The sequence below is a fragment of the Fringilla coelebs genome (genome assembly GCF_963513975.1).
Source record: "Fringilla coelebs genome assembly, chromosome: Z".
In the NCBI taxonomy this organism is placed as follows: Eukaryota; Metazoa; Chordata; class Aves; order Passeriformes; family Fringillidae; genus Fringilla; species Fringilla coelebs.
Genome location: NC_140031.1, coordinates 22283288 through 22309016, shown reverse-complemented (window position 1 = coordinate 22309016; position 25729 = coordinate 22283288). Strand labels below are relative to the sequence as shown.

The following is a 25729-nucleotide window of genomic DNA, read 5'->3' as shown; positions in this document are numbered from 1 at the left end:
AGAGAGGGAAAATGGGGGAGCGTTTGCAGACAGTAAAAATAGAATGGCATTTTTGCAAATTACTTTTCTAGTCTGCCAAGTGATTTCTATACAATGTATGATACTGGTAGGAAGTCTGCCAGTCCATAGATTTTTCTGGATTATGATCCATCAGTCTTAATTTCTCTCCAATAGATGATGATAGATAACACATGATTCACCACCTACCTCACCTTATTTTTCAATGATGACTCTGTGACTGCAGAAGCCTTTGTGGTCCCCAACATTGGTTCAGGGGGCAGGAGTGAGATAAATTCAGTGTCAGTATAAAAGAATCAGTCTTCTGAGAAAAACTGCAACAGATGCAAGTGCTGGAGGTCTAGCCCCTCTTGCTATTAAGTAGGCTAAAAATACAGTAATAGCCCTTAGTCTGAGTTTCTTGTAAGAATCTCTAAGGGCCAGTGACAATGTTGTGGTTGTTAAAAATTGTTCAAGTTGGCGCTGAATGTCTCAGTCAAGGGTATTTCCACATTAGTGTGAGCAATATGTAAGCAAATTTTAGAATGGAAACCTTGGACAGAATGGGAATAGGAATCTTTTCCTTCTTCCAGAGTAGCTGGCTGACTTCCCTGGAGGACCTCTCTTGGGGCAAGATATGAACTTGAAGAAGTCAGATACCATATACCAATAATGAGGGGGAGCAAACAATATTCACAAGTGCCCTTACCCAATCCCCTTCGCCCCATACTTCCTCCCTCTTCTTCAATCTTATGCTGGGTTTCACAATTAGATGCAGAAAGGAAGCTGGTAAATGACTTCCAATTGCAAATTCTGACGGCTTCATGGAAATCAGTGACAAAACTCACGCTCTTTTCAGAAGAACCATAACTTTATCTGCACTGCAAGAGGCAGCTCACAGATCATGAGTATTGTACTGTTTTTGCAATAGTATGAGATGAGCAAAACCCTCATTTTGTCACTGTTTGACGAGATTATTTTGGAGCTACTCAACTACCTCATTCAGTTCAAGACACAAAATGACTGTGAGTCAGCTGAAATTATTTGCTCGCTAGTTCCTCTAATACTAAGAGCATTTGGGTATCACTTTCAAAGAAGGCATCATATCGACAGGAAGACTTAGGCAAGGATGCTGGTAAATAGATATCATGGTCCTTATTGAAGCCTCAACAAATGAACTGCAATTTCAAAACAACCTTTATTCTGCTTGAAGACTTATTACAGTTTTTAAAGCAACTCAAAAACAAGACACAGCTCCATCAACTCTACAGCTTGAACAAAATTTTAAGGAGGCATGTTTTCACTGTTGCCTTGTAAAGGCAATTTACAATCTGCTTTACTCTCCACCTCCTCAACAACAATTTTAAAACAAAGCAATCTTAATGTTTTAAAGACATGTAACAGAACAGAGCTTTATTTTCAAAAAACAAGAAGAAAAAAAAAATAGCAGCATCTTGGGCAGCTAATGCAATCCCATCAGGACAAGTGCAATGTAACCTTACCAACTCTTACAGTTTAGTCTCAACTGCAGTAAACAGAACATGACTCTACATAAAATGTTGCACTTTGTAACCTTGTCCCATGGGAGGCATTATGCTTTGAGCTGCCCATTTCTAAAGTGACCCTGAAAAAAAACAGTATCAGGATTCACTTTCCCAACTTAATACCATGCATAGCAAAAGCACTGTGTGAAAATCGGCAGTTTCCCCCATTAGAAGCATCTGAATGTTTTCCCAAGCATTATTATTTCATTGCCAATTACAAGACAAAGCCATTTTTTCACTACAGAACAGTTGACACCAAATAGAAAATCTGAAGATTTGGTTTTACAGATTGCTTGACAAGATAACGGAACCATACAGACAAGCTTTTTTTTTTTTTTTTTTTTTTTAAATAAACTATCCAACAACACAGAAACTCAGTTTTCTAACTGTATCTGGAAACATGCTGCACCCACAAAGGTCTAGTGTGCATGTGTGCGTCTTTAAACAAAGTTAATGATATCACTTACTAAATTCAGCAAAACGATCATGTTCTGTGAAAAGGTATCTATATTGGGAACTGTTCATACATAAACACAGCAAGTGTGTATGAGTATGCACAGATATCCATCCCCAACCTGCAAATTCATATTTCAACTGAATTAAATCATAAACTCTAAATTTTTCCTGTGAGTTTTGGTTCTCTTTGCTATGTCTCATGCCTTTTGAAGGCCTTGTGAAAGAGATGCTGCAGTGCAGCATAATTCAGGGATTTAAAATAAAACAAAAAGTTATGCAAATCAAAAAAAGAAAAAAAAAGTAACAGAGTAAAGCCCATCCATTGATTATATTCGATGAAAAAAATGATGCATCAATAGAAATACAGAAAAACACTGTGTTTCTTCAGTTATATCCCCATGCTTTTTTTTCTGTATATAGTAGTCTGAGATCAGATCAAAACTGGAGTGAACAGTATGGTACATTAAAGACAAACAACTCTGCAGTGAATAGGGCCTTTGGCAGGACTTAGCTCTGTGCATTAAGGAGGGAGAGAAATGCAGAGGCCACACAATATGTAAGTACCAAAGAAAACCCACTCATGCCAATTTGAGGGCGTAAATGATCCCTGCAAATTGCACAGACCCTGTGTAGGCAGAACATCCCCTTAAGAAGCCCTAAGCATTCATCCTTACAACATAGGGCTTATTTCTCATTGCTGCTTGTGCAAGAAAAGCAAGTGTCAAATCTGCACACACACTATTTTTTTTCTGCTACAGCCACACACAAAGAGAAGTTGCACAGCACACGGAATGAATTATATTCCATATTGGGCTGGGCATGCTAAGGATATGGCCCACTGACATAGCAGGGGTTTTCTTAATATGAGGAAAATTAGATCCAAATGCTTTAACTATGATAAAATTTCTTGACAAATGCTACGTAAAACATCAATTCAGATTACATATATTTTGCCTACAGAGAAAAAATACAATTTTACTCTTAAAATATTTAACATTCAGAAATTAATACATGTCCAAAGAATATCTTGGATTGCTATAAGCATTTAACTGCTGTATATTGAACTAATCTGTTAGTTCAAGCCCAGTAGTATAACTGGTATGCTAGAGTAATTGTTGGTGTTTTTTGTAGTATTAACCAGTTATTAGTATAACAGATTCACATGGTCCTACAGGCCTGAAAAAAGTGTGGAATGAGAAAGGGAAGGTATGAAGACTAAATTTCTATTCAGAAAAATATGCAGAATAATTTTCTAAGTGATGACTACCATGAAACAGTATTTGTTGGATCTTGTTTCCTAATATAAATAACAAAATACACCAATGGGAAAGCAAAGACAACTCACAAAAAAATAAAATAGACCACAAGGTCAAAATAAAACCAAAAATCTTACAGCCTCAGAACTGAACTGACAATGTAAAAGATTGTAAAAAGATTGGTAGAGACTGGCAAATTTCTTATTATTATTTCCAATAGCTTATAAAGCATTGCGTACTTTGAAATTAAACATGAGGATCTCTAATCAGAGCTATTATGAGAGAACTCCATGGGTCTCATTCTTTTGATTGTGTGTGCAACTCTCTTTAATAGTAATAGATCTTATATTTTGCATCTTGGGGGAAGAATAATTGCATATGTTCACTTAGTCAAATCTTCTCCAAGATTTCTCTGAATGTCATTACTTTATTGATTTGCAATGTGTGAATCTTTTCAGTGGTCAGGACAATAAATAACCATTGCAAACCATTGGCAGTGAAATATCTCAGGATTTTGGGTAACTCTGTTTTAGTGAGATTTATGTATTTATTTCCATTAAGAAAACCATGATTTTGTAAGTCTCTGGTGCCCTAAAATTAAGGAAGTGTTCACTTTGATACTGCCTCAGCCTACAGACTTTTGAAAATATGTATCATAGCCTAATCATTTTCAAAAAAGATATTTTCCAGTCTTAATTAGTTCTATATTCTACTGAGAATATAGAATGTTCTCAGTAGAGGTGGAAGGGTTTTTTTTCCACAATACTAATACAAAGAACAAACCTAGGCAACAGATTGGAGAAACTTCCTTCATGTGAAATAAAAATACCTTTACAGGCTGAAAAAAATTCTGTCACAGGAGGTCAAAAAGTCATTTATTTACTTGAAGGTGGATTCATTCTGAGATCCAAACTATCTACACTCTACACTGCAGTAGCAAAATATCCCCATTTATTTCTGCAGTCACTATCAAAGAAGGATACGCTATTTTCCTTGTCTTCCATATACAAAGACAATCATGATAGAAGTCCAAAATGCTTCAAGATGCAAATGTAGCATGGTACCGTATTCTAAAGATATCTCTGAAACAGTATTGTTGGACTCAGTGATATTTTGTAATGTTCATATAATTTTATTGAATTAAGCAGCTTTGAAGCTTATCAGGCACTGCCCAACAAAGTATTTAGTCAAAAAAAAATTATGAACTTTTTAAACTTTGAGCTAGTAGCTCAATATTCTATACAATGAAAATTGTAAAATATTTCATAGTTTAAATTTTCAAGCCAACTCTTGCTGGCTCCCTGTACATTAAAACAAAACAAACCAAAACAACAAAACAAAACAAAACAAAAAAACGAACCAAACAAGGAAATTATTAACAAAAAGTAATCACCAGGAAGAATATCCTTAGGGAAAAGAAATTTTAAAAAAAGAAGACAAAAAACCAAGAAACACAAGCTTAATCTGTAGATATGCTTGAAACTACAGCCTAAAGAAAATTCAGTATTGCATAGCATAGTCTAAAAATTCAGCTTTCAGCGAACAGAAAAGGAAAAAACAAAGCAGTTTGGTATTGACAGTTTCCATCAATGACAATTAGTCATCCAGTACTATGTACATTATTATACACTGTATGCCATTGAAAATCCTGTTTTATTCAGTCTTAAATATATTCTTAAAACAGGATTTTTAATCATCTAAACAAAACACTTCCTGGCACTTTGCTATTACAATTATTCTGAGCAACATACTGTAACTGAAGTCCTTTTAAAGTGTCCCTTAGAAACGAAAGTGCCACTCTGCTACATATCATTCACCAGAAACTAAAATAGAACCACAATGCTGTATATGTCTGGATCCACTGAGTGCAGCAACACCATTCCAAGTCAGATTGTGACCACAAAATTCCAATAACTGAATGATACAGACCTCTTATACCTTGTGTCTGGATAATCCAATGTTCTAGCTGGTAAAGCTTCAGAAGTGGTCGTAAACAAGCACCATGCTTAAAGGCCTCTATGTCCCTGCAGGGAGATCAGGTTTGGATTTTTCTCTTGTGTTTTTCTTTTATAATTACAAAAAAAAAAAAAAAAAAAAGAAGCACTTCAGATTACAAACATATATTCACAGCATAACACTGTGATCTCTCCCACTGCAGTGGTGAAGGAAATCTTTAGTTCCATCTGTAGACAACTAGCTTTGATACTGCAAATTCTTGAGTAAAGCTGAAAGGAGCCTTTTCTCTCCAGAGGCCTCAATGTTGCCAAATAATTTCATTAAAAAAACCAACAAACAACCCAGAGTATTAGGATCTTCATCGCCTCTGCTGTGCATATACTGGGTAGGCTAGCGTGACATTGAGAGAGTCATTGTGCTGCACAAGTGACGTGTGTTGGTAATGTAGCACCAGTTCTTTGAGCGAGTTGTACAAGTTATATGGCTCTGCAAATCCATACCCAGTAGGTGTTTTGTTTATCACACAGTGCTTTACTTCGCCATCCACCCTAAAAAAAAAAAAATCAGCAAAAACAAACAGTTTTTAGTTTCTATGTAGAGTGAAATTAAGATAGAAAGCAATATATCTTAAGATGCTAGTCAGTACATAGAATTACTCTGTTTTGTGGTAGGAAAACGGTAAAAACCTCTGTTGAGTCCAAATTTGTGAATGTCATCCTAGCTTAGGGAGGAAGGAGATAGGCAGGACTTAGCAGCTGCTCAGAAAGGATAGCACACATATTTTGGTTTCCCCTCTGAGTGAGGCTCCTCTGTGGGAGTGGAATAGGTTGGAGCTGTATAGGAAATGGAGCAGCAATAAGAATGGCCTCAGGACTCCTTTACCTGCTTCTAAGCCAAAAGATTCAAGAGGAATTGTGCATATGCAAGTCACTATCTGCCCCAGCTGAAGATAGCCCCTTGCATGTGGGTTATATCATTCACAAGGTAGGGTACATACACAACTGAGCAGGCATAGCAGCCTTGTTTGCTGCTCTCTCGAACAAGGAATGTTCCATCTCGTTTTCCCCGCAGCAGATTTTCAGCTTGGCTTCTATTGATATTTCCCACATTCCACGTTCTCTCGTCATGATGAGGCAAGTCCTCATCATCTTCTACCATAGAGTATTGGCTGTTGGAAAGAAAAAATGTGTTTGTGAAACACAGAACAAAATCCACTAATTAAGTAATCTTTATTCTATGTTACAGTGGTTATCAGGATGCCTCCTTGGTAAAACTAAGAATTTAAACTAAGTAATACTGCACCATTTTAACCACTGGATAAAAGTAAAATATAAGCTCCGTTTCTTGTTTCTTTGAAGAACATGCACGTAAATTTTAGGAAGGATATAAAAAAATGATGTGCTATTTTTCAGAATATACTGTGAGCACTTTAGTACTTCTGCCATTGCTCACTGTTTTGGTAAATAGCAAGCCCAACAAAATCAGTACCCTCTGAGTCAGCTTTATTTCCAAAGATCAGAACACTTGGTCAGCAGTGAAAAATCATGCAATGTATCAACTACAGCTGCTGCCTAGAGAACCTCTGAGCAGTTGCATAGGGAGGCATTAATTATTTATAGGGGAATGGCTTTGTGAAAAGGTGCAAGAGTAGAGTGCTTTCTCTCTCTCTCTCCTCCCCCCCTCTGCCCCTTATGAGATTTTGAAAGTAGCATGCAATACATGCTTCTCTACTAAATCAGCAACGAGCTATAAAGCTGATTCAGAGTTACAGAGAACCTTTTGAGTTAAAGCCCACCATGAAAAAAGAAGCATCTGGTTCAACTGTGTGGGTATCACCTTGGAATTTTGCAGTTCCAGAGCTCCCCAATCCCACAACAGCCTGCAGTGTTTGGCCCTTCCTCTCCTGTTCAGCTTGCAATAAGCCTGTGTTAGGCTAATGCATTATTCTCTCTGTAACAGGCTTTTAATAAGTTTTCCTTGGCCTAAGAAAAGATAACTTCTCATTCATCCATGGTTATGTTTTTCTGAAGATTCTCAAAGTAGTCAACAAAAACCAGCAATCGCACACAGAATTTTATTTTTCATAAAGAGAAAAGGTTCTTTTTGTTTCAGGTAACATTATCTCTGGGTCCTTTATCCCATCACTCTTTTAACCTGCACGACATTCACATACATTCAGTAGTGGCTCTGTTTTCAACCAGCATCTAGAGAATGCAATTCTTGTTTCATCCTGCTTATTATATTGGGGGATTTTTTTCTGCAATGCAACTTCAGAAGAAAAGCCATATTCTAAAAGTTTAATTTTTCAGCAGTTACCAGACTTGCTAGCAAGGAGTATCAGAGTGTGAGAAGATGAAGATTTTCTTTAAACAGTTTCATTACTATTTTGATGCTACATTAAACCCACAGAGTGTTCTTTGTCTACTGTTTAAGTGATAGGAACACTGGTGGGAACAGGTGCCTACATATTTTATAACATCTCATCTTTGAGTTGTGCTAAGACTGAGAAACCAACATGGCTTTAAAATGTGTATGTCATTTTTATCTCTTGCTTCTACCACAGTGATAAGCACAATTTCCAGGATAACAGTAAGAATTTATTTATTAACAATAAACCAAACCAAATGAAAATAGATATGGACAAGGCCAGAATGCAAGGCAGAATGCACTAAAGTCATTGTCAGTCTGCTGCTTTCATATTCTATTCAACCAGGCAGCATAAAAGGGATGCACAAGAAACTACATAGGTGGAAAATATTGATACAAATACTACTGAGACAATTTTGATTTTTCTCTTTGTTCATTTTTCACTGTTACTGTGCTTCAGATATTATTTTGTGTCTTGCTTTTGTTTAAATTTGGCCTATGTTTACACAAGCCAAGCACTTTTTGCCTTTTTTTTACAGGAATGAAATGAAATGCATTCATCAGCCTAGCCTCTGTCAGAACCTACAGTAAACTAACTGTATGAAATGACAGAATATTAGCCTGCCATTTTCCAGAAAAACAAAACAGACCGCAAAACTACAGGATATTCTTCAGCCCATACAAATTCATCATCTCCAACAGCAATGTGACACAATGATGTGGGTACTCCCATACTGGATAACATCACGGGACCCACACTTGAGATTTGGAAAAAGCCTGCTCATGCCTAAGAGACCTTCTGAATAATTTATCCATCCCTATAACATCTCTCTAAAATACTAACACCTTATGAACTTAATTTTGCTAGTAAGAAAAAAGACATAGGTTACATTTCCGTGCTTTGCTACAGTAACTTGAATATGCGCTTCGCTGAAAAAGCACCCTTTCTAATACTTGCATTATGTAGGCTGTCATGTCTTAATAGTATGCATTGTTACTGAAGACCTAGGCTTGAGATTTCCTCTTTGTGGTCCAAGACTTAAATATGCCTTATCTCACTTCTGTATTTAGGTTATTTGAAATACCAGAAATATCTAAATCTTTCAATACTTACTCTTCTGCATTTTCATTTCCAAGCCATTCATTTAGCTTCTTTTGCCGAACACCTTTTTGAGTCAGCCACCTGGACAATAATTGTAAATGAAATTAATTTTTAGTCACAAGAGTTGGATACCATTAAAAACCAAACAACTTAAAATTTGTTAATTCATGATACTCACATCAAGTACTGATCTCTTGTCTTCCTCAGCTGTATGAGGTCTGGCTTAATGCTGTTCATACGCTTGTCTATCTCTCTATATTCAGCTGCTTGCTTTTTTAAGTCTTCTTCTAATCTACGCCTGCTGTCCACAATTTCACTTATCCGAGACTTCAGTTTTTCATAGTTGTGCATGATTCTAGATGGAACAATAGTGGTAGGTTACACTCTGATTTCTTATTCATAACTTTATAGTCTGCAATTTAGAGGTGTAGACACCTATGAGAACAGATTATTTCTCTAGATATAGTTATACATTTTGCCAGTTCACGTCTACCCTATTTGAGGCTTCTTTGCTTACAACTGAACAATTTCAAACTTGTCATCTTGCTTCAATTTTAGGCAGACCTATACTGGCATTGTTTGTTTTTTCAAAAATCATACAATTTGATATTCAAAATCAAATACTGACCTTTGTATTTCTTTTTCATTTCCTTCACGTTTAAATTTTTCAATGTATTCCTTACTGTATCTTTCCTGTGTTTGGCACTGCTCTTCAAATATTTTTATTGTTTCATTAAATGCCTCAATGGCAGTTCTTTTCATTTGGATTTCCTGAAAATAAAATAATTGTTATTGCAGTTGTTATCAGATAAAGGGGAAGAGTTATTGGCTTGTATCACAGAAACACTTCAGTATATTGTAGGAGAATTTCCTTTCAATATCCCTTAACCAAAACATATTTTGTCTGCTGATCCTCATGGCATAGAGACAACAGGCCTGTGCAAAAGGTTACTGTGATAAGATTTCCATGATGAGGTTTATCAAGAAATAGAACTGCTAAAAAAAGAATCAGTTACAATCTTTGCTTTATATAAATAAATTGATGCTTAGAACCTTATGGCAGTGCACTTTGCCCTTTGTATGAACTCAGGTCATTAGAGGCACACCTGGCTTTCTGAAATAAAGGTGGCCTTGACAGGTCTCAGGAGGTTATCTGGTTTACCCTCCTGCCTCTAGATACCTAGTTGGTAACCAGGTCTTAAGCCATTAGTTCAAGTTGACAGCAATTCTCCAATTTTCTTCAATTCTTTTTAGGTGTATTTCCTGCACACTTTAAGAAGCAGTCTTGATTCTGGGACTTTAAAACTGGACTTTCAGTGGCACTTCAAGGCATGGCTAATAATTCATTAAGCTGAATGAGGCAGCTTTTCATTCCTGCATTTTGTCTACACGTCATCTCTTTATACTGCATAGGTAAATCAGACCCTTCAAAAACCCAAAATAAAATCTTATGCTTCCCTGAAAATGTGCCTTGAAAACCGTAACTCAGCTGGATGAGGTCAGTATGCAGAGGTGGTGTAAATCAAGACAGTTGTAAATCAGACTTGCTTTGGATGCAGCTGTCAGACTTGGGGAGAGGGTGGTTTAGTTTACAGGTGGTGGCTGTTCAAACATGAGTAAGCAATTGCACTATTCTGAGCAAGCACATGAGGGAAATGCAGTGGTGGTGGGAGAGAGGAGTAAGAAGATGAAAAAACAAATTCACAATAATATTCTTCAAAATTTGCAAAGTCTTCCATTCTCCCTTGGGTTCAAATCCAGTTTACCTGAGATGTTCTTGTGTAGTCTTCATAGAGCCTGTCATATTCTCTGCTTTTTTCTTGGAACTGGGTATTATATTCATGTAATTTCTTTCCTACTGCTTCAATGCTATCCTCTTTTACAACTTGATCCTGAAATGATAAGCAGAAAGAAAGATATTCTGTAAGCAGAAAGAAAGATATTCTGTAAGGAAACAATTATATTGTCCAGCTTTTCTGGATAAAACTGCTTAAAAATGCTTAGATAATCACATGGAAATGTGACTCCTCTTTCACCAATATGGAGATACACTAAATGCATAATATGCAAATGAGATATTGTTGACAAAAAGGAATTTTGCATTGCAAGTGTTTAGCTTTATACTGAAAATTACATATTTCACCACTGAGTGGGATAATTATTAAGATGTTTATTTCCTAACATTATGTCTGCATTATTTAAAGTTTTAAATATTTACATGCAAAGCATGGAGTTGGTTTTAAACAAAAATATCAGGTTTTGTACCCACTTGATTTTTTCAAACAATAACAGAGCTGGAGTTCTTCATGTTTGGCAAGTTCAACAATAATTTTTCTGTATTTAAGTGAAATGCAAAGAAAATAAACTAAATTACCTGCTGGTACTTAGATACTGGATAGAGTAATTTTACATCCAGTTTAGGATTATACTGGGCTAGAGATTCATTCCGGTAGTGGTTTATTAGCTCGACCACAGAGTTGAATGTTAATGGGTCAGAAAAGCCATATTTTCCATCTCGGTGAAAAATTTTGATTAATTTGTTATTTCCTCCTTTCCTGCAAATAAAGTATATTGAAAAGTTAGGCATGCTTCAAGTATTCCTAAGAATACTCTGCATTAAGAGCAGTTATTGCATTTTACTATCAAGTATTACAGACCCAGGGTAACTAGTCTTACCTTAGTGTCAGTGTGTAGTCCCCATGCATTTTGGTTGAAGCATCTCGTACCAAAAAGGTACCATCAGCTGTGTCTCGAAGCTTCTCATTTACTTCTTCTCTAAAATGAAAGCAAAAGTAACCAATCATTTCAATCAGTTCTCACACACTTATTCTTCCACAGTGCTCTGAATTCAAATTTAAATGTTTTGAAGTAAGTGTGTTTTAGAAGCCTTCTATGTCTCCATATTAATACAACTATATGTCACCTTATTTAACATTGTTAGAAAACAAGTGGGATAAAAAATGGCATACTCTGTGCTCTCACTACTGGACAAAATTATTATTCATGCAAAGCTCTTTCTGCTTGTTCATACAAGCCTATGCAAGTGGAGCAGCCAGTGCTGGTCTAATATAGCTATATATAGTACAGATAAAAATGTTGCTAATATATGGCACTTGTTAGTCTGACTTGCAGACTATGATGCCCACAGCTAAGGTTCTGAATGAAAGACAAGAACAAAATTCTTTCTTAGTGCTATCTTTTCATGCTAGCATTTCATATAAGTCTTAAAGTAATAGAACAATCATTTTGCATACTACATTCTCAGTGACTGCCAGTAACTTTTTAGTCAATTTGGAATAAAACCAACTGTAATATGTTTATGGTGGAAACTATCATAAAATTGCTCTTAAAACTGTGACTTTTCTATACTTAAAGCCTAATACATATTCACAGAATAGCACAGCAATAATAGCACAAAGCCAAACAAAAGAAATACATGTCTTGAGGTGATTTACCTTGAGATATCCCCCCAGTACCATTCAGCGTCTTGTAATGACATGTTGTTATTCATGCTATTGTTAGTTACGGTATTAGGTTTCGGTGGCTTAGGAGGCAGTGCTGCAAATGAAAGGGGGGAAGAAAAGTTGTAACTCACTGAAAACATGACCATATATTCCTGAAATTACACATTAATACATAAATTTTATAATTCTATGAGTGCATTAAAAAAAAGACCTGGTTACCAAATAGAGTTGTCCGTCATTAACAGAGTTTAAAAGACATTACAGGAATCTAGAAATTTGAAAACAAAATAGTACAAAATAAAGTTTTACTTTTTCAAAAAATGATGTTATCTTGCAATAATATATTTTAAGGAAAATATAACACCATACTCAACTCCTGCCCCTGTGAAGAAAGCATTTGAGAAAAAAAAAATCTGAAGTTTGCTTTTACCTTCTTTCATTGTCATTGGGTGAACACAAGTAATAAAACAAACACGCCACTTTTTTTTTTTTTATCTTTCTATGTAATGATCTTAGAGAAATGTTGCTGCTTTCTTACCTAGAAGCTGAATAATAAAAGATGCAAACCCATAGCAATATAGTATATTCGAAGAAGAATCAGGGTTTTGAAATCCTCAGCATTCTGTGCAATGATTTTCAAGAAAGCCAGAAAAACAAACCCAACAGTTTTAGAAACCCATCTGTGACCCAAATATCCCTTGTGTTAATCTTAGTATCCTACAGAATAAATTGTGTTCCAAATGCCAGGACTGATTAAAAAAACACCCCCCCCCCCTCTTTTTCAATGTCAAAGCTGCATATGTATACCAGTGGGTGCCAGAGAAGATACTGCAGCACTGACTTAGTAACGAGGGGGACTACACTGGAATCAGGATTAAAAATCAACTCAGCTCTTTCAGTTCTACAGTAAGTACAACATTCCTGTCCCGTATATTATGATCAGGATGAAAAGACAATATTTTTAAAGTTGCAAGGAATATCAGGATAGCGTAATACTTTCATATGATATGAAAAAATGATGCTACAACAGGCATTCCATTAGTATTGCTAGATTTTAAAAATGTTTTTTCCTTAAACAAACCAAGCCAATGATTTGGAATCACTGTTTCAGGAAATATGAGTGTTACTACAGCATCTCCTTTTAGGCACAGAGTGGAACAGAGAGAGCAAAAATAGAAATAAAAGAAATACAATTTTTACATTATAAAATAGCAGGACTAAAACTACATCTGACATAATAAAATCAAAACAGAAACAGGTCAATTCAGCAAAAAATTCAATTAAGTAAGCAATCAGGTATTTTAATATGTTAAGATTCTAATTACTACAACCATGCACTAATCCACAAATTTATACTAATTTATGAAAAAAGGAAAACTATTTGTATCAATAACAAAGTAAAGAAACCCTACATATCCAGTAAGAATTTTTCAGCAGCTATTGTAAAGACCAAAATTAAGTAAGTCTTCTATAATAAGACTGCAGTTTTACCTGGTGGATCCATTTCTATGTAAAACATCAAGTCTGTGCCACAATTTATATCTGTCTTAGGATATTCTATATCCAGTTCTTCCATATTCCAAACAGTATTGTACATTTGTATGAGTTTCACTGAGTAAGCTCAGATACAAGAAAAGAGTCAGGCTGTCTTTGTAATGGTGTCTTGGAATTCATTTTAAAACCTATAAGGGGCTGCACTGTAACCTATTACATCATAATCCTCAGCCAATCATGTCAAAATAATGTCACCAAACCACTCCTGCTTTTTCATTTTGTTCTACATTAATCTTAAAACAATTTCAGTTTTGGGAAGAATCTACATTTAGCAAAATTGCAATATAAAGCTGGTATTTCACGCAAAAGGAGCAAGTGGACTCTCCTTGCCCATATTCCTGGCTCATTTTCCTGACTTTGCAGCATGGTACAGTCCAATCCTGGCAGGATGACAAAAGGCTGATATGCTGCAGCACGTAGCTCTTAGACACAGGCACACACAACACTCACACACAGAGCAGCTCCCTTCAGAAGCAGGTGGGTCACATCTCAGGCGCATACTCCTGCTTAAATGCCTGAAGTTTGCCATTCAAAAAGATCTTAAAGGATTCTATAACTACTGCCCATATTAGAGATGCATTATGGAAGAGCATGACTCTGTGTGTATATCCATTACATACTCATTTTAAACAAACACACAGAAGGAGATATACATATCCACATAATGAAATATGGATTCTGTTTTTAAACTCTGCATATTTCTACTATTTTTATGGGCACATAGGTATGATAGAGTTTATATTATGATATAATTGTGCTTACTGCAGAGATGTCTTCCTCTCTTACCATTATTATAACCACTATTCAAATCAATCTATATTAATTAATTTTGAAAACTAAACCCCAAATATTGTAATCTTGCATTCAGCTGATTCACTCAAATAATGGAAGAAAGTCATAACTGAGTAAACAACCATTCAAAAATGGTTTTGCTGAATATAAAAAAGGCTGTGAGGATACAATAAGATTTAGTCTGCCTTTTCACACAGTTTCTCTACCCTATTCTCATTGTGAAATTTTTCAAGTTAATTGTTTTTAAAAGCAAGAGTCTCTTGTCAGTGTCTCCTTCACACCTTGTCTTTATGTCAGCAGCATCCTCCAACCATTTAGAGATATTTTATCTTAACTCCCCCATCACTGACTGTAACTCTCTCTGACCTCTTGGAAGAAACATGGACAGAATAGACTATTACTGCTATGTAAAGCAATATACTCGCTATAATCTATGGGGGGAGAAAACCAGAGACCAAAAATAACTACAACTAGCTGTAGCAACTATCTCTGCCTACATCTTAAGAAATTGTGGAACAGCTGCAATGTGCTCTATTGTGCTCTACTGTGCTCACAAATACTGATTTTAAAAAATTAACGCAATTTATATGATTTCCAAACATTTCACCCCAGTCCTCCCCCCTCACCCCTCTACTGTCTGCCCCTGAGCAGGTTACCCCTTTCAGACAAGCATCAACATACAAGAGCATGCCTGGAGTACAAACATATACAAAAAGATGCAAGCTAGTTTGCTTTGTACATTAAGAAGCTTCATTTTGAAGTAGACTGTCCCCTTCCTGTTGAGGTAGATACACTCTGAAGATTCTTTCAATTTCCAAGATGAAAATCACCCCAGACATAAGTCTAAATGCTAAACTTCAGGGTTTAGCCCACCTGCTACCCAAACAATTAACTTGCCAAGGTAATTATTTAAATTCAGTTACAAAGATTTCCTACCTTCCTTCCTAAAAACTGCATTGCTGCTTTTAGGTCTCATATGGGATCAGTATTTTTTTTTATTCCACTGAATAAAACCTTTCAGGAAAAATTACTTCCCTAGAGTTTCAGTGGTGGTAAATCTAGGACTGAACAAACTTGTATAATCAGGTTAGTGCTCAGCTCAGACTAGCCTAGCCTGCAGGCAAGAAAAGACAGAGGAGGCAGATAGGCTATTACTCATTCCATATATAACCTGGAGAGGTACTGAAGTACTAGACTTGAATTTATGTATTTAAGACTTTTAAAACTCTACCTGGTAATCAGTTATAGTACAATACTTCCACAAGATGATTTAAAAAACACAGAAATTCAAAATCACTTACTTTGTAAATTATGCATCACAAATGATCGCTCTTGTGAAACAGTCGAAAATACAATCCAATATTGGTTTCCTCTTATAAAAATCTTGCTTAAAAATAAACTCTAAAACCTCCATTTACTAGGAAGCTTCTCTGAAGCAATGAAGAAAAAGAGATTGCTCTGCTTTCCAACCAATGTTCCACAAAACCCCCTAAAAGAGTTGTAACTTGCAGTGAGAAAATCCAAGCCTTCTCTCTCAACTGCTTAAACCTCTGTGCTGTGCAGAAGGTATCCACTTACTCTGGTTCATCATTAAAAAGTGAACCTGACTTCAGTACTGTGGAAAAAAAAAAGAAACCACCACCCTCAGTAGCTTGCACGTCCCTCTCAGATAAAGATCTCAGTTTCATGATTAACTTGGGTAGGTTCAAATATTTGCTGAGCCAGGAATTTCAGCTGGGGGATGGGAGCCAGATTCAAAGTAAAAGTTGTCATCAACTAACAAGTGGCCAATGCAGAGCTAACTTTCTCATTTTAGCTAAGTAAATGAGAAGACCATTGTAAGAAGCCTTAAAATAGTCCCTATCACTGGCTGCTGCATGCAGTATTGAAGATGAGAAAAGCACAATGAACAGCCAAATGCAGGAAGTGGCTAACTGCAGAAAAAATAGAATAAAAATTTTCCTTGAAAAGAGCTGCATCTCTAGAAGCAGCCTTGTGCAGGCAAAATAGCCTGCTTGCAAGCACAGCATCACCTTGTACATGCTCATTCTGGATCACAAATATAGGTGCTGCATCAAGACCCTTAGTCTGAGTCTGTGAGACTGTTTATCAATTTCCTATATACTAAAAATATTTAAAAAAAAAATCTGTCTGCATCCGTGGTGGTTTCCAGTACATCAGGATTGTTAATTTCTTGGACAGGCAGGTGGGAAAGGAACTGTACAGAGAGGGAGTAGCTTAGGTTAAATCTATTTTCCTTGCCTTAGTATTTGGTGGAGATCAAAATTGCTAAAGGAACAGAGCAGCAACTGAAGAGCCTACTTCCCTCTGCCTTCAGAGGTTATTTTCTTTGCCAGTTAAACTTCCAAAAGGAAATAAATTCAAAGTAAAAGAAGCATACACATTAAGAAAAGGGGAGGAGGGGACTAATATTTTCCTCACACTTCTTGCAAACAGTGAGAATTTCTAATAAAAACACTGAGAATTACTTTGAGATCTCCTTGCTGCTCCTTAAGGCAGTCAAATAGTATCAAAATTTTTTTGTCTTCCTAATACTTCACATACCAAAATCCTCCTACACTATGAAACACCACTTGCACCTAATAATGAAATCCCAAATACCTGCAGTACATTTTGATGTTTTGCACTTAATTGATTAGCTTCACCTATAACAATCCCTTGCTTCCCTAGTTTTAGCCTCTGCCTACTTGAACAGCTGTCAGTTCTAAATATAATTTAAATCTGCAGAGTCATAAAGGTACAGCCTACTTCAAGTGGAGGTGGAAACTTGTATTTCTGAACTAATTCAGCTTCAGACTGTACTTGATATACTTCTTTACTGTTAAAATTACAGAAGGATTTGAGAACATTTCTTGGGTTTTAGGACCACAACACAGATGTATATGGTCAGAGGAGAAAAGACAATGCAAACTTGGTTCACTTTTTATCAACTAAAAAAGCACAGATACCCACACAGAGATAATGAGTTCCTCATTATCCTGCAGGAGAGCTACAAGTGTCTTGTGAAAAAGAAATACTGGCATGCACACACCTGTATTTTCAAATTTCACCAAGTCTTTTCTTTTTATCTAAATTTCAAAATCTTGAGTGGTGCCCATTTAATTTGTAGCTTACTATTCCTTGCAATCATACTCACAGTGTTCTTCTATTAACATAGCACTTTTTTTTTCTAAAATATTATGTCTGAAGCAGGAAAAGAACTTATCATGTTTGACATGCTCCCACGTGTTTTACACATACGTACCTGCACATGGACATAACAATCTGTAAAAATGCTAATAATGTTGTACGTATTGTTTCACTTTTAAAAAATTCTTGCAATTAGGTATTGAGAAACATAAAGCACTGGCTTGTGTGAAAACTTAAACCAAGGATACAGCATTCCAAAGTACGGTGGTTAGCCAAGCCTGGTGGTTTCTGTCAGGTCAGGGATAAAGCCTGACTTTTATTAGCTTAGAAGGGGAGCCCTCTGCTGGGTAGGACACGGATGCACACGGTCCCCCCCCCGCCTGCCGTGGGCACGGCATCCGCTGTCCCTGGCACTCTCCACCTTCTGCCTGCTCCAAACTCCGCTCGGCGCTGCTGCAGTCCAGCCAAGACTCTGACACGATGCAGATGAGTTTTGACAACTGATAGCATTCCTACACATTTGTTTATGTCCCTAGGACACTACTGACAGGACTGTGGTCTTAGACTAATGCCTGTAACAACACAGGGTATCTTTGAGGAGGAATCAAATTCCAGGAGGAACTGGATCAGCCTTTACATTGCCCTGCTCTAGCTATTATGACACCACTCTTGTGAATATTTTTTGTAGCCAAAAGCAAAGTTTCTGCACCTTCGTGATGCTACCAGGACTTTCACCTCATCCCTAACAAGTGAGCAGTTACATATAGGGCAGCCTTATTACCTCACTCATTCTTGTGTATGATGCTCTGAGTAATAAAAACTACTTCTTCAGCCTGCAGTATTTCAGTCTGAGCTGTTATTTACAATGTTACATACAAGCCTGGGAAACAGGGATAAACTGGGATAGACAGCCCAGACACAGCAGCTCAGCTCTAGTCAGTGCACAGGCTATTGGAGGTTTTGATTCATTGATAAAAGGCAGCTCTTTGCTGTAGCTCCTCTTCTGCTCTTCACCAGCAGTGCTACGAGCTCCCCACATCCCCCTGCTCTCTCGCCACCCCACTTCCTCTTTGCCTTCCTGGGGTGTGTGAGACATTATTCTCACACACCCCAGCTCCAGAAAGGACCCCTATCTCCCTAAAATCCCCACCCAAAATTACTTCCCAACTTTCTCTGTGTGGCCTGCTTCCGCAGCTACGAGTGTTAAGCAGACCCTGTTGCTCTGAGCACTTGCTACACCTACTATGGGCAGCTTTGGGATCTTCATCCAGGGAAAGCCACCTCCAGGAAGAAAAACCAGGAGCCTCTAAAATACTTGACAATTAACTGAAAAACTACCCCAGTCTTCTATACCTTCAAATATAGCCTAATATAGTCTATTTTCCACTATTTACCTTCACAAGTCTGTACGATGTGTGAGATTCTGTGAGACCTGAGCAGCACTATTTGCTAAAATATGTTACAATTAAGATATTTTCTTCTAATAGTACTGTTTAGGATAGCACATTTAGAGGCTTGCACTTTGTTTCTCACTGTGCTCTTTAATTTAAAGTCTGTGCAGCTGTACATCAAGCTGGGATGTTCAGACGGGATACAAAAATCACCTACCTTGCCCACTAACACCATCTTTTGTCTTTCCTACTGACAAACTTGAAGAATGAGACAGTAACCAGAAAATTGATCTAATTTTTTCCAGCCTTATTTCTCCTGCAACATTACTTTGTCTGCATCTGCTACACAAAAATCTACAATTCTATTAATAGCTATTGTTAACTTTAGTATTTTTGTGTAGGACTAAGCACTATTTTAATCCACAAACTAGAATCTATAGTTTGCTGATGAACACCATGACAGACAAAATACCCCAATCCATATGTTCTGCAGTAAGTCAAGTAATGGTCTAGGAATAACTCTTTTTTTCATGTTATGACATCCAAGAAGCACCACTCTAGCTAAAAGATGCCCAACTGAAGATGCCTAATTTAAGATACTAATTTTAAAATACAGTATGATGTAAGGTCCAGTTGCTTACTTTCTAGTGTTTTCAGGTAAGAAGTATAATTAATGGGTGATGTGGTAAGGAAAAAACCCACAGCTGTGCAAAGATCTGCCTGCTATTCAGATTGGTTATCTCTTAACACCACACTTATTGTATTCATATACTGCATAAGATACCACTAGAACTTCATGCACAGTTTGTTTTAGACAGAATGTTTTCATCTTAACAAAAAGAATTAAGAAGGAAGGAAGCCATCACACCAGCCAGTGAAAAAGAGAAGAAACCTGGCAGCACTAGCTTCCCTGTTATCACTTAGTTGTCATTATGCTATTTTCAGTAAGTAAACTTTCTGCTTAAGATCTCAAATTCTCCACTTGTAAAGTTCTATTTAAGATTGTAATTCTCAAAATACTTACATGATAAATAAGGTACATTTTATTGGGATTTTCTTTTTATTAGAGACTATCTAAACAGTCTTTATGGAATATCAAGTCACTAAAAGCAATAATCTTAAAGGTGACAATTCTGAAAAACACATCTTAGAGTGCTTTTTATAGTTCTATGTGAACAATAACAATAGACCATTTCAGATGTTCAGGTCACTGAATAATATTGGTGTGGAAATGGACTCATGACCTAATCCTGCAAACTCACAGAACATATTAGTAAGATTCAACTTCAGAAAATTATTTAAACTCCTTACAGGCCTGAGGGCAGAGACTAGCTAACCTAACACTACAAAGCCGGAAAATTTGTATCTGAGGTTTTTTTCCAGCATATTAGTATATGTGCAAATGGTCTACTAAAAAACATTCTGCTAGATGGACTTTAATGCACAGTGAAGGAGTTCTGTTTTTGTAACAGGTCACATGAAAAATCCTAGGACTGTCAAAGTAAATTATTGCATCATGCTATATTAATTAATGCAGAAGTAATATTAAAAACAATCAGGTGTTCCATTATAAATACTAATGTAGTGTCAAATCATATAAATCTGGTGGATACAAGGCATTTCCTCAAGCACCTTAATGACATTCTCAAAATGACTAGATTCCTTGTCCTCATTAGTAGTTCTAACATCAACACCTTTCACTTTTATACTTTCCTCACATGAAGCAACTTGGGCAGATAAGCAATCAAGTGATTCTATTAAATGAAACTTATAAAATTCTTGCTTTGAAACTGAAGGAACTGTTGATCCTACCTTTGTAACCTCCCAACCAGCTTCTAGACAGATATATTTACATACTCCAAAGCATTTGCAAACATGTAACTACAAAAAATGCTATTAGCATCAGACTATTAGAATCTGTTTTGCTTTTTAAGGCTTGCAACTTGTGACAAAGACAATAATTCTTTAACAATTAGCAATTTGCCGATTTTTAGTAAAATAGGACAAATACTGTAAGTCTGGATTCTCCTAGTTGTTACGAAGCATTAGGCAGAAAAATACACAGTGGTTCTGGAAATCCCTGTTAACTACTTCTCCAGAATTCAACAAAACTAAATAGCAAGCTGAAAACAGATGTATACAATATATTAGGGAAAGTTTCCTAACTAACAGAACTGGCAAGATTAGAAAAGCATATCTGTCTTTCAAACAGAGCATTAGGAACAAAAATTTTAGCCATTTTAAATTAATCTTCATTAGCTGATGAAGAGGATTATACAATGTGCCTACCTGAAATACAGGAAATAAAGTACTTTTCTGCTGTGTTCTAGCTCTTCAGATCTTAAGTAACCCTACAAATCCTACTGCCATGAACTTTTTATTTTGTCCTTTGACTACAGAGGTGGGAAAGGTATAGGATGTCCAATGTTCTATTCATCCTTTCCTTTGTTAGCTTATTCTCTGTTAATATGCTGTGAAAGGAATTGCTTTCAGCTAATATGTAAAGTTCTCTGCATTAATAATTTCCTTTGCACATAGTTAGCAACTCTGCCTTCCTTCTACTGAATACTTGATTCAAACCCAGGGATTTTGCATAAATTAGAGGAGTGCTTTACTATTTGTTGACTTAATTAGATGTTAACTTACAGAAGCAATACAAGCACAAACTTTCCTGGATGGAACTAACTTTCCTCTTAATACAAGAAGGAACTAACTTTCCTTTTAATATTTTTTACATTATTTATTGATATTGATAAATAAATATCTTGTGTATCTGGATTAAAAAATATGTGTATATAAATAATGTCTCCATTGGGTACACCAAATCTAAGAAAATTTCCCTGATTTGTCTGGGAGTAAACTGAGAGCACAATAAAACCCCAAGAATAAGCCCCCCCCCACCATGTATGATATGCATTCTACTTGTTTAGAGATCTTAAAAAACTCACAAAATCCAATGTGCTGCTTACTGAAAGAGAACAAAAGTCCTAAGGCTGCACAAACTATTGGCACTAAAATGATTTTAATGAAAAATACTGTTTCTTATAAAGCAAACATTGCATACCATTATAAAACACACAACTTCTGCTTAGCTCTGTAATTGTCCACTTTTGTTTTGCATTGTTTGATTTAAATAGAAAAAATTACAAGCATACAATTTACTGTCATTAAGTTGAATTTTAATATTTAAGAGAACATATAACTTTTAAAATTAAAAATATTTTTTACCTGGTACGGGCTGTCTCTCGTTCCATTCACTTGTGATTAAAACCTCTAGGATTTTTATGTGGTGTTCTGTATTATCAGAGCTGCAAGAGATGGATTAGGCAGTAAGAACTAGGAGAAATACAAAAGTTTACTTTAAATTATTTTTTTTAAATGGAAAAAATTTACTACAATGCCCTCACATCAGAAATAAGGTCAGAAAATTATTTAATTAATCTTATTTTGTATACAACTAATTCATATTTACAAAATAGTACATAATACGGTAAAGATGACCCACATACCTTGCTATCTGGAATTTGAAAAGCAGAGGGCTGAAAATTTCAGCCAGAGACCTTGCATTCAAGAGATTTTTGCTGGAGGCTTGACAAACTCTGAGGAAATGTTTGAGCAAATACTGGAGCGTGAGCCAATACTGAGGAGGTATATTTGGAGATCTGATCAGTTTCTTCAGCAACTGAGCATATTCCTCTGAGCTCTGCACTTCTGCACGCAAACAGATAAATGGTTCTTGAAACCAGCACAGGAACATTCAAGTAAAATGAAACTATATGGGTCTCCTTTAGAAACACCAATTTTACAGAAAAAAAAACCCCCCGTCCTTCATTAGAACCAAAAGATATCTTTCTTCTTTTAAAATAAGAGAAATGTTCAGGGAAGAGTAAAGAACAAGTATTTAAAAGTCAAATGGAAACAGATATGCATTTTGGTAAAAACCACAATGTGTTCAGGGTGTACTGGTAGAAGTCTGTCTTGTGTTTAGCGTCACACATGATTGGGTAATTCTGAGATGCACTAGATAAGTCTCACAGGTGCTGTTCTAACTTTGAAGGTTACCAGTAACAATATCCTGTCCTGAGATATATAACAGAATACTTGGCCCATGTGCTGAAAGCCTACAAGCTGTACTTGTTTGAAATGACCACTGTAGATGACGAATCTCACATGCATGTACTTCTCACTTCATAATCTGCAACCCCAATGTAACACAGCACTACATGACCTCTAATACTTTTACTTTGTCAGCACTGATAAGAAGTTAAAAATTAGCTTTCTGTATACAGTTAAGTCCTTGGGTTTTTTTGGCCCATTCTTCTATAGTATTTCTAGTTACAAAAATGAAGAGAACTGTGTTATCCCTTATATTTTACATTATGTTTGCCTAAATAAGTAACTGAATAATGCAGAATAATGTCTAGATCTAAACTGAAACAGCCTTCATAGGAAAAGGTAAAGGTATATTTATGGCTTCTGACATGCTGCCAGGTTTGTAGAATTTTTGCTCTTCTGTGGGTAACAGCTGAACCAACAGTTATCCAGAATTCGAAAAGCCTTTTTGTTTGACATTTGAAATAATGTCGTAATCATACCTTGAGATACAGAAATCATGTCACTGTAAACAGCTGCTGGAATGATGGGATTCGGCAGGTCCAGGATATACCTCTTGAGAGCATCTGATAAAGTGTGAACATCAAATGCCTCTAAATCTAATGAAGATGCATCTAAAGGGAAAGAGCAACATGCTTTTTAGACTTCAGAAAGGAAAAAATACACAAGCTCATAACAAGCCAAAATTGCTAACTTATATCTGGTTCATGGGGAACAATTCATAAGAATGTAAGACCCCAAGAAACATCTTTGAGATGAAAAACACACAGAGTTCAACACCATGTCCAGTTCCTTGGCATCTGATGAACCAAATGGTTTCCATAACTGTGTGTGGTCTGTCTTCTGTCACATACAATTCATGGCTGAACTCAGAGTAACGGTAGTGACTTGCTGCATCTTGGCAATGTTATGGAATATCAGAATATTTTTAAGAGGGCTCTGTTTTATGTGTAAATATTTTGTGTAAGAAGTGAGTACTAACCAAAGGTTTGGCCAAATGCAGCTTCTCTACAGGGAGCTACTTCTATTATGACTAAAAGTTTGATTAACATCTTGGGGATCCAAGTCTGCAAATATTTATGTAAGTAAGTCGAAACAAATATACACATGCAGAACAGTGTGCTTGGTGTTTTATGCAGCTGTTGAGATTTATCTTGTAAAACTTGATACCCTTCCAGAATAGTTATGACTTGGGATAAGGTTTGGCAGTGTCACATAAAGAACTACTTGTTAATGTTGGACCAAAGAATATCAGCAGCAAAAATAAAAATGGGAAAATACAGAAATCCTTATTTAGAGAAAGCAAGGTTAGGGTTCATCCCATAACATGAAACTCTGGCACAGTAAAGTCCTAAGTGTATACAAGAAGATCCATATTTTGTACAAGAATTTAGAGGCTTTAATGCTGATTAACCTTCTATCTAGCAAGATTCTTGGTAAAATAACTATTGAATCTGTTTGTCTACTTTAAACAAAGGGAACAGGGAGGTAGAGGACTCAAATAAGTGGTGTGTCTACCAATACTGTGAAATAAGGCAGCCAAGAGGGGGTAGTGAGAAACTTAGTGCTCCTCCACCTCCTTTGTTTTCCCCAACAAAGAGCTTGCAGTATGAGCTCAAACCTTCTCCGACACCAAAGAATTTGCATGAGAGAAAAGGGATAATAAATGTCTTCGATGATATAAAATTTGCAGTGTGGGAATGATTTCTGCAAGAGCAATTATGTGTCAGAGAATCCAAAAATTCTTAAAGAAATAGCTTTTATTACTTTTGCTGCTTACTGACTGTTCTTTACTTCATAAGCCAAGTTAAATCATGCATCTTCAGTGTTGACCATTTCTTAGAAGTATGTCCCAAATTACTATAATGAATACATGACTAAGAATATACTTATTCTGCAACTCTCTGGGTGTAATATCATAAACAGACCTGAACTCTTCCATCTGCTGAGCTGACAAGATGTAAATCAGCTTTGATTTTGGAGCTAGATAGTATTGTGTTGATGCTCACAGACAGTTATCCAATTAAAAAATGGAGAGCATTTTAACCACTAACAGAACAGCACACTAATGCAAGTTCACAACTTTGAGACCAAAGCTGACTTTCCTCTCTGAATTAGCATTCTGCTAATTCAAAGAGAGCAGGTAGAGGAATGAGATGTGCCTCTGTCCCTGTACCTGGATACTCACTGCACCAGCTCTGAGTTGAAGATCCTAATCCTATCTTAAAGAGAAGTACTAAAGGGAAAAATTCTGTTTCTGTTACTCAAACCTAGTAGGAATACATGTAAACCATGAGTTTTAAATCTCAAGTGACAGATAAGCCTTTCAGAAAATTATAGCTCAGTTTAGAGACTTAAGAAAGGATTCGGAAAAATAGAGATGCAATCATATTGGTGCCACTAAAAATATGGATTTATGCAGACTGAAAAACATAAATACAACACTGAGGAGGTTGCTGCTATCATGAGGCTGCTAGCACCACATGCCTATCTTCCTCTCCCTGCTTGTACACATACACTTCTTCACTCCTACCACAATCAGCATAGGACAGGATGCTCTTTTGTTTTGAAAAAACAGACAACTCAG

The 25729-nt window shown here is 36.2% G+C and overlaps 1 protein-coding gene across 1 annotated transcript in view; it reads right to left on the bottom strand.

The window, feature by feature from the left end:
* Positions 1-1234: 1234 nt before the first annotated feature.
* The window catches only part of PIK3R1 (phosphoinositide-3-kinase regulatory subunit 1), a 60408-nt gene continuing 35913 nt past the window's right edge, over positions 1235-25729 (bottom strand). The window contains exons 5-16 of the mRNA XM_084224523.1: positions 23625-23756; positions 22539-22740; positions 22258-22337; positions 12134-12236; positions 11355-11453; positions 11053-11233; positions 10445-10570; positions 9307-9449; positions 8857-9033; positions 8691-8759; positions 6207-6377; positions 1235-5757 (exon numbers count right to left, since the gene is read on the bottom strand). Of these exons, the coding sequence (XP_084080649.1) occupies positions 5568-5757; positions 6207-6377; positions 8691-8759; positions 8857-9033; positions 9307-9449; positions 10445-10570; positions 11053-11233; positions 11355-11453; positions 12134-12236; positions 22258-22337; positions 22539-22740; positions 23625-23756 (1673 nt within the window). The 3' untranslated portion in view covers positions 1235-5567. The remainder of the gene's footprint in view (positions 5758-6206; positions 6378-8690; positions 8760-8856; positions 9034-9306; positions 9450-10444; positions 10571-11052; positions 11234-11354; positions 11454-12133; positions 12237-22257; positions 22338-22538; positions 22741-23624; positions 23757-25729) is intronic.